Below are 13,398 nucleotides of genomic sequence, written 5' to 3'. Positions count from 1 at the left end.
CCCTCCACAGGCAAGACCCAGGAAAGGAGGGAGAGAGCAAGCCCACACTGATTGATACCTTTTGGGGGCCCAAGACAGTCCTTTGACCTTTGCAATAAATGCCAGAAAATCCAGGCATCCCCATTTCATATCCATCTCAGCCAGGCCTACATGTTCATGGAACGTGGATGGGGGCCTGTCTGCCCTAGGAACAAGGCTGCTTGGGGAAGAGCACCCTGCAGAGCTTGGGATCCCAGTGCCAGGGCAAGCCCATCTTCCAGGCCATGTGGAAAAGACCTCCTTGTGTACCATTTGTTCATAGCCTGCCTGGGGGGAGGGGCCTGGGTGGTGAGGGGAACAAGCAGGGCCTGCTCTGTCCAATGTTGTGGGGCCCCCTCCCAGTTTGTACATTTTCCATGTTGGAGTTTTTTGGTTGTTCTGGTTGTTGTAAAACTTCATTTGTTTTCCTGTTTTTATATATCTATTTTTTTTAGAATTGTTTTTATTTATTATTAAAAAAAAAGACAAAAAAACAAACAAAAAAATAGCCCCACTCCCCGCCTGCCTCAGCCCTAGGACTGGGGTGGGGGGGAGGATGGAGAGGGAGGAGGGCTGCACTGGTACTGGCCTCAAGCCCTGTGGGACTCTAGCTACAAGTCCCCAAACTGCCAGCCAAGCCCATCAGCATCCCCAGTCCTTCCTTGTCCTCTGGCACCAAGCTCTCCTCGCCAAGGACTGGAGGCTGTCCTAGGCAAGTCTCTGGGTTGGTGGGGTTGGCACAGGTAACATCCTTCCTCAGCCTCCTAAATTCCTCCTCAGAGAGCCATCTCAGGAACTGGGCCAGCCATGCTGGGGAGGGGGAGGAATGCAACCTTCCAATGAGGTGGGTGGGAGGTAGGGTACTTACTGGGGGGGGGGGGTAGGGCCACAGCCCCATTGTCTGACTAACTCTGTAATTATGACGCATGGACATGTAGAGGCGGCTCCATGTCGTGTGAATAAAATACATATGGACACTCTCCCGTGTCGTCCTCTCTCTGTCTGCCCACTTGTCTCTCCACCTGTACATCCTTCCCTGGGAGGCCTCCCTTAGTACTCCCGTGGTAGCCGGTGAACCTGGCTGACCAGTTGCTGGTCAGAAGTAACATATCCAAGGAGTCCCCAGAGTCTTGTCACCCTCACTGCTGCTATGATGACAAGAGTGAGAAAAAAATCACTCATTTCTGTAGCACTCTGATATTACCAAATGGGTTCATAAGGATCACGGGAGGAAGCGCTAGATGGAGACTTAATGGTTATCTAGTTTTAACTGTCATTCTACAAACAAGGAAACCAAGATGCAGAAGAAGGCTCTCGATGTAGGTCACACACAGGTAATAGGTGGCAAAGCCAGGTTTCTCACAGAGGCCCCTTTGACTCCAAATTTATCACTTCTACAATAACAACTCGTAGCCCTGAAAGCTGGGTGAATACAAGTATTATCCCATTTTTAAAAGGGGAAACAGACTCTGAAAAGGAAGGGACTCGCTCAAGGTCACATAACTACCAAGTGTTGGAGCTAGAATTTAAACACAGTACTTCAATTCCAGCAATCTTTCCACTATGGTGCTTTGTAAACTTTCATAAGCTATATAAATATGGTTTATTATTGTAATCCTTGTGGTGACAACAGATGAGCCAGATTCATTCTTGAAGGCTTATCAGTAATATAGTTTTGCACCACCCCACCCCACCCCTGAATTTGGTTCTTATCAGGATCTCTACCCAAAAAAAAAAAAAAAAAAGCCTTCATGACTCTCAGGCAAGCCTGCAGGCTAACAGTACATTATAAAGAGGACAAATCTGGTTTAACCCAACAAAAGTAAAACATTCAGACCAGTACCAAATCCCATAAAGAGTCAAGACTCCTAGGGGCAGCTAGGTGGTGCAATGGATAGAGCACCAGCCCTGGATTCAGGAAGCCCTGAATTCAAATGTGACCTCAGGCACTTAACACTTACTAGCTGTGTGAGCCCGGGCAAGTCAACCCCAATTGCCCCCCCACCAAAAAAAAAGAGTTTTGACTCTTTTTCCTGTGGGCTGCCATCCTCCTCAAGGAGCTATATATATATGTGTATATATAATACATATGTATGTATGTGTGTGTATATATATATATAATATGTATGTGTGTGTGTGTGTGTGTGTGTGTGTATATACATATAATCCTCCCAACTTTGGCAGTTGGGAGTACTCCCAGAGGTGACACAAGGAAGAACTCATGGTTGCTAGAAGGGGCCTGCCCTCCCTTTCCTCAAGGGAACACCATTCATGGTTGCACAAGAGCCAAGCACCCCTCCCCATGGTGACTCCCTACTTAGCTTAGAGACCTATATGTTCCAGATCTGTAGCAGTACCCTAGGGTTAGGGGCCCCTCCCATCAGTTAAAAACTCAAAAGTCCCTAGACAGTTGACTCCCTACCGTCCCTGCACCTCCATCTGGGAGGGGAATAAAGGTCAGCAATTCTAGGTCCCTTCTCCAAAGAGAAGCACTGGGAGGGATTCACCAATAGGAGAAGGGAACTGGCAGGGAGATGGGGTAATAAATGTTATATGCCAAGTAGTTTGGTGGGGAGAATACTAGCAGTTGGGGGATCAGGAAAGTTCATGCATAAAATGATCCATGACCTGCATCTTAAAAAAAGAGAGGAATTCTCCCAGGGAGGGGAAAGATCGAGTGCATTCCAGACATGGGGGATTGCCAGTAAGAAGTCTTAGAGCTGCCAAGTGGAGTGAGCTTGGCCAGTTTGGCTAGATTAAGAGTGTACAAGCAAGGAGTGCAAAGATAGGTTGGAGCCGGGTTATCTAGGGCTTTAAAAGCTAAACAGGAATCTTCAAGAGTTCATTAATTTAGGGGTCCTGATTTGAGATTAAGGAAAATTATTTTGACAGCAATGTATAGAATAAATAGGAGCACATAAAGTCAGGAGTCTTGAGGGAAAAAGAACAATTGGGAAGCTATTGTCATTTCTTGCAAGACTCGTAGAGGGTCTGACTGTCCCATTGTATGTGATTGGGGTCATATATGAAGGATGTTATGGGGACAGCTAGATGGCACAGTGGATAGAGCACTGGCCCTGGATTCAGGAGGACCTGAGTTCAAATCCGGCCACAGACACTTAACTTACTAGCTGTGTGACCCTGGGCAAGTCACTTAACACCAATTGCCTCACCAAAAAAACAAACAAACAAAGGGGATACCAGGAAATGTAAAGGCAGGATCAACCATAGCTGTTAATGAGAAATAAGATTATTCCATCAAATTCAGTCTTTAACAGAATAAAGGGACACAATTTAAACAGTCCAGCCTCATGCAGCTAAAGAAAGGCAAGGGAAGGGGATAAAGACCACCAGTTCATCCTTTTCCTCAACCTTGTAGCAACCAAAGTGAGACCCCAGATTAAGAAACACATAGTCATGGATAAAGTACTGGCCCTGGATTCAGGAGGACCTGAGTTCAAATCCGACCTCAGACACTTGACACTTACTAGCTGTGGGACCCTGGGCAAGTCACTTAACCCTCATTGCCCCGCAAAAAAGAATAAAAAAAAAACAAGACCACATAATCAAAATTCTCTCCTTGTCCCTATAGAGTTCACCTGTCTCTCTTGGAGTCTTGAGTTCAAAGAAGGTAAAAACAAGTGTCGATACCAAAAGCTGACATGTTTGCACCTCAATTTTATTTCTCAAGGGAAGATTCCACTCCTCCCCTCTGGAAAATTTCAAAAACTCTCCCTGTAAAAATGGGGAAAAACCCACTTTCCAGTTCTGTTCTCCAGTTAGCTTCCTTTCTTCCCAAGCTGGGAAGAAATACCCACTAGCAGCATTGTTATTGCCTTAAATTTCCTTCTAGGCAACCAGCCAAAGGCAGTGACACTAAGAGGGCCTGGGCTTAGAAAGTTATGGAGGTGGATAGAGCACCAGCCCTGGATTCAGGAGGACCTGAGTTCAAATCCGGCCTCAGACACTTAACACTTACTAGCTGTGTGGCCCTGGGCAAGTCACTTAACCCCAATTGCCTCACCAAAAGAAAAGAAAAGAAAGTTAGGGAGGCAGGGAGAAATTATGGGATAAGGGACAGAGCTTGGAAATCAGACAATAAACATTTACGGAGAGCTTACTATGTGCCTAGCACTGTGCTCAGCACTGAAAATACAAAAGTAGGAAAGGCTTCTTGAAAAATGTGGCATTTGAGCTGAATTTTGAAGGAAATCATGGTTTGTTTCCAAGAAACAAAAGTGAGGAGGGAGTATATTCCAGGCATGGGAGACAGGAAATTGGGGAGGAGGAAGAGGAAGAGGAGTCAGACAGGTAAGAAAAGAACCAGGAGTGAAGAGTATTCTAAAAAGCCATAGAGGAGAGAGACTCTGAAGGGAGGACAGTAAACTGTGTAATACAGTCAAGAAGTCAAGCAGGATGAAGACTGAGATCTGGCATTAAGAGATCCTTATTAGCTTTGCAGAAAGTAGCTTCAGTTGAGTGGAAAAGAGAATAAGTTGGGAGGAAGTGGAGGCATCAAATTTAGACAGCTTTTTTAAGGATTTTGGCTAAAAAAGAGATACAAGATAATAGTGGGAGATATCTTTGTTGTTCAGTTGACTCAGTCATGTCCAACTCTTTGTCACTCTGTGGATAATAGGAGTTTTTTTGGCAAAGATATTGAAATGGTTTGCCATTTCCTTCTCCAGGGGATTAAAGCAAATGGGGGGGGGGGGGCGGCTAGATAGCACAGTGGATAAAGCACCGGCCCTGGATTCAGGAGTACCTGAGTTCAAATCCAGCCTCAGACACTTGACACTTACTAGCTGTGTGACCCTGGGCAAGTCCCTTAACCCCCATTTGCTTTTTGTTGTTGTTGTTGTTGTTGTTTTTTCGGGGGCAATGGGGGTTAAGGGACTTGCCCAAGGTCACACAGCTAGTAAATGTTGGGCCCAATTTGAACTTAGGTCTTCCTGACTCCAGTCCCAGTGCTCTGTCCACTGAGCCACCCAGCTGCTTCCTATATGATATGATCTAGTAACTGTATTTTTTTTAGGATGGAGGAGACTGCATGTATATAGGCAGCAGGGAAGGAACTAGTAGATAAGGACATTGAAGGTGAGAGAGGAGGTTATAGTGGAACTGATCTACCAGAGAAGGAGGGAGGAAATGTTATCAGGGGTCTCATACAAGAGTTGGCCTAGGTGAGAAGAGCCACCTCCTATCAGAAACTGGGGCAGAGGAGAAAATGCTATCATGAAAAGAGCTCAAGATAAGGAATCAGAAGACCTGGAGTTCTGACTGCCTGTATAACCCCGTGCAAAGTATCTGCCCACTTGTAAAAGGTCGTCAGATCAAAGACTTAAGAGTCTGAAGGCTCCTAAGAGATCATCTAGTTCAAATACCTCAATGAGGCCACTGAACTAAATAAGTGGCCCGTTGGTTAAGACTTACATTATTCTGTGTTATCCCTGATGTGTGTGGTTGAGGGGCCCCGGGGGGATGAGATGGAGGAATGGAAGGAGGAGCAGGGCCTCCACTTTAACCCAGGCCAGCACAGAAAGCTGAGGCCAAAGGGAGATTGGGTACAGTAGACATTCCAGAAGACCATGGTGGAAGGACCACAGGGCCCAGAAATCACTGCTTCCCCAGGGAGTGAGAAAGATTCTGGTCATACTCAGAGGATCGTTGCAGCTAGTAGGAACCTTGGAGGTCCTCCGCTCTGCCTGCCACATAGTAGGCATTTCTTCTTCTTCTTCTTCTTCTTCTTCTTCTTCTTCTTCTTCTTCTTCTTCTTCTTCTTCTTCTTCTTCTTCTTCTTCTTCTCCTTCTCCTTCTTCTTCTTCTTCTTCTTCTTCTCCTTCTTCTTCTTCTTCTTCTCCTTCTTCTTCTTCTTCTTCTTCTTCTCCTTCTTCTTCTTCTCCTTCTTCTTCTTCTTATTTGGTGAGGTAATTGGGGTTAAGTGACTTGCCTAGGGTCACACAGCTAGTAAGTGTTCAGTGTCTGAGGTCGGATTTGAACTCAGGTCCTCCTGAATCCAGGGCCGGTGCTCTATCCACTGCGTCACCTAGCTGCCCCTCATAGTAGGCATTTTAAAAATGCCAAATGAAACATTTTACAAATGAAACACCATTCATTTATCAAAGATTAAACCAAGGGGCAGCTAGGTGGCGCAGTGGATAAAATACCGGCCCTGGATTCAGGAGAACCTGAGTTCAAATTTGACCTCAGACACTTGACGCTTACTAGCTGTGGGACCCTGAGCAAGTCATTTAACCCTCATTGCCGGGGGGGGGGGGGGGGGGGGGGGTCGGAGATGAAATCAAAGAGCAAAGAGATTAATTGAAGTGTAAAAAGGTTTCAGAATATTCCCAACAGTCAGGATGCAAACTAAGAGTCGGAAGACTTCTTTCCACTCCATCTTGCTCCATGTCCCTCCTCCTCCCCGGAACTCCAGGCTGACGGGTGTCAGCTGCCGCGAGACGAGTGTTCCCATAGCACCGCGCCCCGCAACCTCCATCCGTGACCAGCTGGCAACTTCCGGCTCGGGAGGTCGAACCAGACCGGGTTGAGGTCAGGCTGTGGGAGGATGTCGCCGGTGAGTGGCGTTCTCGGGCTTCGAGCTGGGGCCCTGTCGTTGAGCCTGACCTTGGCCCTTTCCCGCCGGGTCGGGGCTCGGGCGGCCAGCAGCGAGGCCTGCGGCCAGGGCCCCTCCTACACCCAGGGCCAGAGCCCCGAGCCGAAGACCCGCGAGTATTTCTACTACGTTGACCATCAAGGCCAGGTGAGCCCGGTTCGGCCGGGCGAGCAAAGAGGAGGGAAACGAGGAGGGAGAGGGGAAGCGGGGGGAGGAGGAGGAGGAGGAGGCGGGTGGGGGGGGGGAAGGGGAGGAAGTAGGTAAATAGTGGCGAAGTGGGAGGGAAGGAGGGAGGAGCTCAGGGAGAGGGGTCAGGCCGAAGTGCCCCAAGGGCGGGCCCCTTGCCGGGGTAGGGGTGGGGGGTGGGGTGCACACTTGCATTACACGCCTTCCCGTGTGCTCTGGATAGAAGCTTTCACTACCCAGATGTGTGTTTTACAGCCCCCTACAGATGCCTATACACATGTTGCTCGTGTAGTTCAATTCAACCCACACTTATTGAGCACCTGAGACTTGTGCTTACCAAGTGCCTTCACTACCTGGAAGGTTATCCTGCACAGAGCCCAAGTAGTAGAGGGACTCCCTATAAAGGATGAGGTCATCCAGCTTCCCCTGTTTGAGGATGAAGGTGAGCCCCAGAATATGACAGTGAGATCCCATGAAAAAGAAATCAGCCTAACAGCCTGTCCTAGAATAACCAAGTGGTAATAAAATGCCTGTTGTTCACACTATGACATGCAATTAGCACTGAGTTAGCCCATCGTTCCATATATCTTGGACAGGTACTATAGAGCTAGATCCAGAATTGTGTAAGAGTATGAGAATGGATTGAATTGCATTTGGGAAATTGCATGTGGAACTTTTAATGGTTCCAAGTTGCTTCCTCCTGCACATAAAACCATCTTTTTAACACTAATGTTTTCCCAATAATGCTGTATGATTGAGAAACTTGGAACACCACAGTTTCTGAAGAATCATAGAGCAATGAGATTAATTGACGTATGATAGGTGTAAATAGGCTTCAGAATCTTCCCAACAAGATCTATGGACAAGAAATGGTATAAAGGGATGACATCCAAGAAAAGGGAAATGTGTACTCAACAAGAGGAGATGGGCTAGTCATGTTGCAATAATGAGAAATAACACGCAGTGCCCATAAAATTTCAAAAGATCTAGAGGAAAGTATCCAATACCTAGAATGTTTGAGAGGGTGCAGATTAATCTGTACCAGAGGAAAGAATACCATATCAACATGATCTCCTTGAAATATTCAAGCACTATGTGATAGGCACTGGAGATGCAAAGATAAAAATACTGTCCTGCCCCCATGGGGAATGACTGGTAAGGCCTGAAGAGGCAATAAAATTGTATTGGCAAAACCCAAGGGGATACAGGTACATTTACACACAAATACTAGGACATACATATGTGTTTGGCTATATCATGCTCATGCATGCACAGTGCACCCCCTCCTGGATCACCACCACCCTGCCTCCCTAGGATGGAGTGTTGGGGTAGGTGGGCAGTTCTTATCCCTTTCTCTTTCTTTCTATTCCCTGCCCATGTCCTGCAGCTTTTCCTGGATGATGCTAAAGTGAAGAATTTCATCACCTGCTTCAAAGGTACCACCCACCTGCTCCTGCCTCTCCCTGAGCCCAAGTCTGTCCATTAGGACAGGAGGCCCATTAGTGAGCCCAGGTCCCTTCCCAAGACTGCAGCTTCCTCCTCTACTCCCTTTCTCCTCTGATGAATAGTGAGCTCTCCAATTGTCAGCATTAATGAGTGCTTGGCCTGGTCTTCCCAGAGTCTCTTCCGAGGGAGAAGAATCTCAGGAAATTTGCCTCCCTCATTCTCCCCACTCTCATGTCTGCTTGAAATGGAAGAAATAATTACATTGCCTACCTGAGAGCATCCCCTGCCTGAGAAGGAATTATACAGGGAAAGGTCCCTGCAAGCCTGACCATGATAAGACTTAGAGATTGAAGGGACCTTGGCTCATATAATCCAAACACCTCATTTTACAAAGGAGAAAACTGAGGCTCCAACAGGTTAAGTGCCTTACCCAAAGTTACACATGTTATAGAAGAGGCAGCATGCAAATCCAGTCCCTCTAACATCCAGATTTCCTCCATAGCACACAGGTTCTCCTTTGGGCAGCACAGGCTTCAGTATTAATGGTGACCTTTCCCAGTGCCCAGCCTTCCTGACTCTTTTCCCTAGGCCTCTTGGCCCTCCCTTTCCTCCACCACCAGCACCCTACCCCCAAGACTCAGTCGTGTGGTCTAAGATGAGTCTCTTCCCAACCCTGGGCTTTAGTTTCAACAAAAAAGATAAGGGGGTTGGGGAGGGGGGCAGGCAGCTAGGTGGTGAAGTGGATAAAGCACCTGCCCCAGATTCAGGAGGACCTGAGTTCAAATCCGGCCTCAGACACTTGACACTTACTAGCTGTGGGATCCTGGACAAGTCACTTAACCCTCATTGCCCCGACAAAAAAAAAAAAAAAAGATAAGGGGGTTGGACTAGATCATTTTCAGACACCACTATTTGTTTTTGTGACTCTCTTCCATTTGGGGACATTCTAATCCCTACATCCTCTACCCTACAGACCAGAAGTTCCTGGTCTTCTTCTTCTCCCGCCTGAGGAAGAACCAAAGTGGTCGCTATGAAGATGCCTTTCCCTTTGTCTCACTCTGTGGCCGTGAACGTAATTTTGTCCGCTGTGAAGACCTGCCTGTGGTCTTCACACACCTGCTAGCAGATGGCCCAGGGCCTGCACGCCTTTCTTATGGTGGAGGAGGTGAGGCTCTTGCTGTACCCTTTGAACCTGCTCGACTGATGCCCCTCCCTGCCAACGGACGACTCTATCATCCAGCACCCAAACTGGCTGGTGGTGTGGGGCTGGTCCGCTCTTCCCTGGCCTTCGAGCTCAGCAGCTGCTTCCAGTACCCACCAGGAGAGGCCACACTGCCCAGCCATATCTTGTGGCAAGGCGAGAAATACCCCCTAACCATGGACCTTGCATCCCTATTTCCTGAATCTTGTGGGCCCTGAAGCATTGTACTTCCTTCTTCACCTGTTGTCTGCCTTTGCTTCCTTTTCCTCAGAGATGTGGATATCAGGAAGTCGTAGGTCCAAGCTACAGCAGATAGGAACCCTCAGGGACATGACCAACCTAAGGCCTGGAGGTTGCTGGTGCTGGGAACGGCAGTGGGAGGAGAGCCTTAGCAAAGATAGGTCCTGGAGCTCAAGATTCCTTAACAAGGATTAAGAGAGAAGCCTTCCTGTGATGTGCTATTTTTGTGACTGAGGCTGGTAAAGTTCACTAATAAACAAAGGAAAGGGGGCAAGGGAGGGAAGATGAGTTAGAACAAGGGAATTCTCCCAGCTGTAGGGATTCTGGAATGGCCTTAGGAAGTTGTGGGGTATAAGCATGAAGAGCCCTGCTGCTGCATGCCAGGGAGCCAAGAGAAGGATTGAGTGGCAAGGCCTTACAGAAAAGTGCCTTGGGCCTTGCTGCCTCCTCATCCTCCCCTCCCCTCCCCCAAACACACACGGGCTCCGCACTTTGGACACCTGAATTCAGTTTAATTCAAGAATCATTGTTGACTGCTACATGCTAGGCCCTGTTCTGAGCACTAAAGATACAAACATTAAAAAGAATGACAGTTTTGCTCTCATGGAGCTTCCAGTCAACATGAAGTCTCTCCTGATTGCCCCAATTATTCATGCCTTCCCTCCTTCCCCAAAGCACTGATTGCTGTGCCAGACATTTTGCCAGGTTCTAGGGATGCAAAGACAATACTGAAATAGTCCCTGCCTTCAAGGAGCAATGGGAAAGATGTGTGTGGGCATGTATAAGTATGTTCAGAATACATACAAAATACATACAGAGTGGTTTGGGCAAGAATGGTCATGTGAGTAGAAGGAAGAAATTGTGTTCCAGAGATGTTGTGGAGCTGGGAATTACAAGGTTTGGCAACTAATTGGGTGGGTAAACTGAAGTTGCAGACCTCAGTAACTGGAAGGATGGTACCACTGATAGAAATCAGAAGTAAGCAAGAGGAGTGGAGAGGTGAGGGTTGGTCATGTTGAACAGGGTAATATCTTCATAGAGATGATATTTGAACCCATGAACCTAATATAATAGCATCTATATAGTACTTGAAAGTTTTGCATATATTATTTCATTTGATCTGATGAGGTCACCAAGTAAAAGTATAGAGATAAAAGAGAAGAGCCAAGACAGTTATGTGATACATTCACAGTGGATATCACAGTGACATGAATGATGATCATCCATCGAAGAAGACTAAGAAAGGTGTCAGAAAGGTAAGAGGACCAGGAGAGAGCAGTGTGCCAAAAACCCAGAGAGAAGAGAAAATTCATGAAGAAGAGATGGTAGTAAACTCAAATACAACAGAGGTCTAGAAGGATGAGGATTGAGGAGGTTTTTAGGTTTGGCTCTGGTTTAAGAGTATTGGTAACTTTGGGTAAAGTGTTTTCAGTCATGTGATTGATTTAGGCCATATTACAGAGGATTTAGAAGAGGCAAGAGGAAACTGGGGAACCAAATGATAGGTTTTTCAAATAGTTTGGTTGAGAAAAGGAGAAAGGAATACAGCAGGCATGGTGGGATCTAGGGAGGGATTTTGAGAGTGGGGACTGGGTATATTTATAAATAAGGGAGGAACTAGTAAATAGGGAGTGATTGAAGATGGAGGGGTGGAAATGATAAGTAGGGGACAATTTTCTGAAGAAAACGGGAAGGAATGGTATCAAGGTACCTGTAGAAGTACAGGTCTTGGTATGAAAAAGGACCATTTCTTCATCAGAGACTGAAGAAATATTGGAAGGTGATGTCAGGTGGTTGTGAGAAGAGGGTGCTTGAGGCAAAGAGCTGTTTTTTTTAGTGGGGAGTGGGTGTAAATTATAAGGTGAGGACCTCAGCTGAGAGATTTGGAGGAAGGATATAGTGTGGGAAATGAGAAAGAGGGAAATAGAGAAGAGGTTTAGAACCATTGTTATGAAGAGTGGGATAGTGAATTAGAGAAAAGTGATATGTTTGCCCTTTTACAGTATGAACCCAGTTGAGATTAAATAACAAAAGTTGTCTATGATGGAAGTAATCCACAGTTGGCATTTGTCAGGGTGTAAGAAAGCCAGGGAAGACAGGATTTGAGAATGGAAGACACTATGGAATTGACCTAGTTTTACAGACTGCATTAGTATACCCAAGCCCAAAACTGGTCTAGCAGAGCCTCATTCACCCATATGCATACCAGTATGATTTCCTAAGCACCTTTCAGAGCTACGAGTAGTTCTATCAGAATGTACACATGCATACAGATCTCTGTACACTTTCCATCAGCATAAGAACAACGGCTCTTGCTTATTCAGCATTTTCCTCACAGTCAATAGTCCTGGCAAGAAGGAGTACAAATATTAGTTGCTTCACCATTTCAAGAAGCTATTCATTAATGATTGTTTAATTAGTGAGATTCTTTGTGGAGAACTGTGGCTATTGGAATATTCGGTCAGTGAAGAGTCAGTGGTCTAGTTGGGTCCTCCTTTCACCAAGAGATTGCATCATTTTCCATGTCTTAGTAAATGGTTCTTCCTGCTAAGACCAAAAAATTCATCCTTCAGTGGCCAACCATCTAATGAAGAACTTCACCACACAGTGGTGCTGAAAGAGCAGGCACATATTTCATCACCAGAACTGTACTCGAAGTCTTTCTAGCTTAGTAAAACTCCAGAATTTACATACCTCTGGCAATCTGAGAATCTGGTCCCCTTCATGCCATAAAAGAAGGGCTTTAGTGGACACATGAAAATATTTTCCTCATTTTACAGATGAGGTAAGAAGGATCTCAGAGGAAAATAACTTACAGCCCTGTGACTAGCAAGGGCCTGACTCTGAAGTCGATTGTTCTTTTCACCACACCAGAGTGCCTCTTAAAGCACTAATTTATATAGCATTTTACAGTTTACAGTTTAATGGGAAAAGCCCAAGAAACAGAAGCAGAGCTCCATACAGAAGGACAGGAAGATTAATTTTTTTTCAAACCAGCAAACAAAATGCCTACTATGGGCAAGACTAGGTGCTAGAGATACCAGCTCATGGATCTTAAATCAGCTGCTATGTCTGTATTATAACAAAACTCAGCAAGAGGAACTAAATTAAAAGAACTACTGGGAGTCTACCTACCATGACACATAAAATCAATATGAATACAATTACAAAGACCCTAAATAATTGGAGAAATATTGCTCGTTCATGAGTAGCCATCATTAAAATACCTAAATTAATTAAATCAATGCCATGAATCAAGCTACCAAAGGATACTTTATAGAGCTAGAAAAAAATAATTCATCTAGAAGAACAAAAAAGTCAAAAATTCAAGGAAAATGATGGACAAGTGGGAAGTCAACTGTACCAGATCCCAAATTATGCTATACAGCAGTAATCAGCAAAAGGATTTAGTATTCGTTAATAAACTGATCATTGCAACAGATTAAATTTACAACAAAGAGAAGCAAATCAATAGTCCATAGGGTTTTGTAAACCTGAGGACCCCAATTACTGAGCCAAGGGCTCACTATTCTTTTTTTTTTTTCCCCAGGGCAATGAGGGTTAAGTGACTCGCCCGGGATCACACAGCTAGTAAGTGTCAAGTGTCTGAGGACAGATTTGAACTCAGGTCCTCCTGAATCCAGGGCCAGTGCTTTATCCACTGTGCCACCTAGCTGCCCCAAGGGCTCAC

The 13,398-nt window shown here is 45.9% G+C and overlaps 1 protein-coding gene across 1 annotated transcript; it reads left to right on the top strand.

Annotated features, from left to right (window-relative positions):
- The first annotated feature begins 6,457 nt into the window (after nucleotides 1-6,457).
- C1H8orf82 (chromosome 1 C8orf82 homolog) lies at nucleotides 6,458-10,327 on the top strand. The gene is made up of 3 exons (XM_043976867.1): nucleotides 6,458-6,781; nucleotides 8,208-8,256; nucleotides 9,240-10,327. The coding sequence occupies exons 1-3, from the start codon at nucleotides 6,587-6,589 to the stop codon at nucleotides 9,683-9,685; spliced, it is 690 nt and encodes a 229-aa protein (XP_043832802.1). The 5' UTR covers nucleotides 6,458-6,586; the 3' UTR covers nucleotides 9,686-10,327.
- Nucleotides 10,328-13,398: the final 3,071 nt, after the last annotated feature.

Source organism: Dromiciops gliroides, chromosome 1 (assembly GCF_019393635.1).
Source record: "Dromiciops gliroides isolate mDroGli1 chromosome 1, mDroGli1.pri, whole genome shotgun sequence".
Lineage (NCBI taxonomy): Eukaryota > Metazoa > Chordata > Mammalia > Microbiotheria > Microbiotheriidae > Dromiciops > Dromiciops gliroides.
This window is presented reverse-complemented; position numbering and strand designations above follow the sequence as displayed.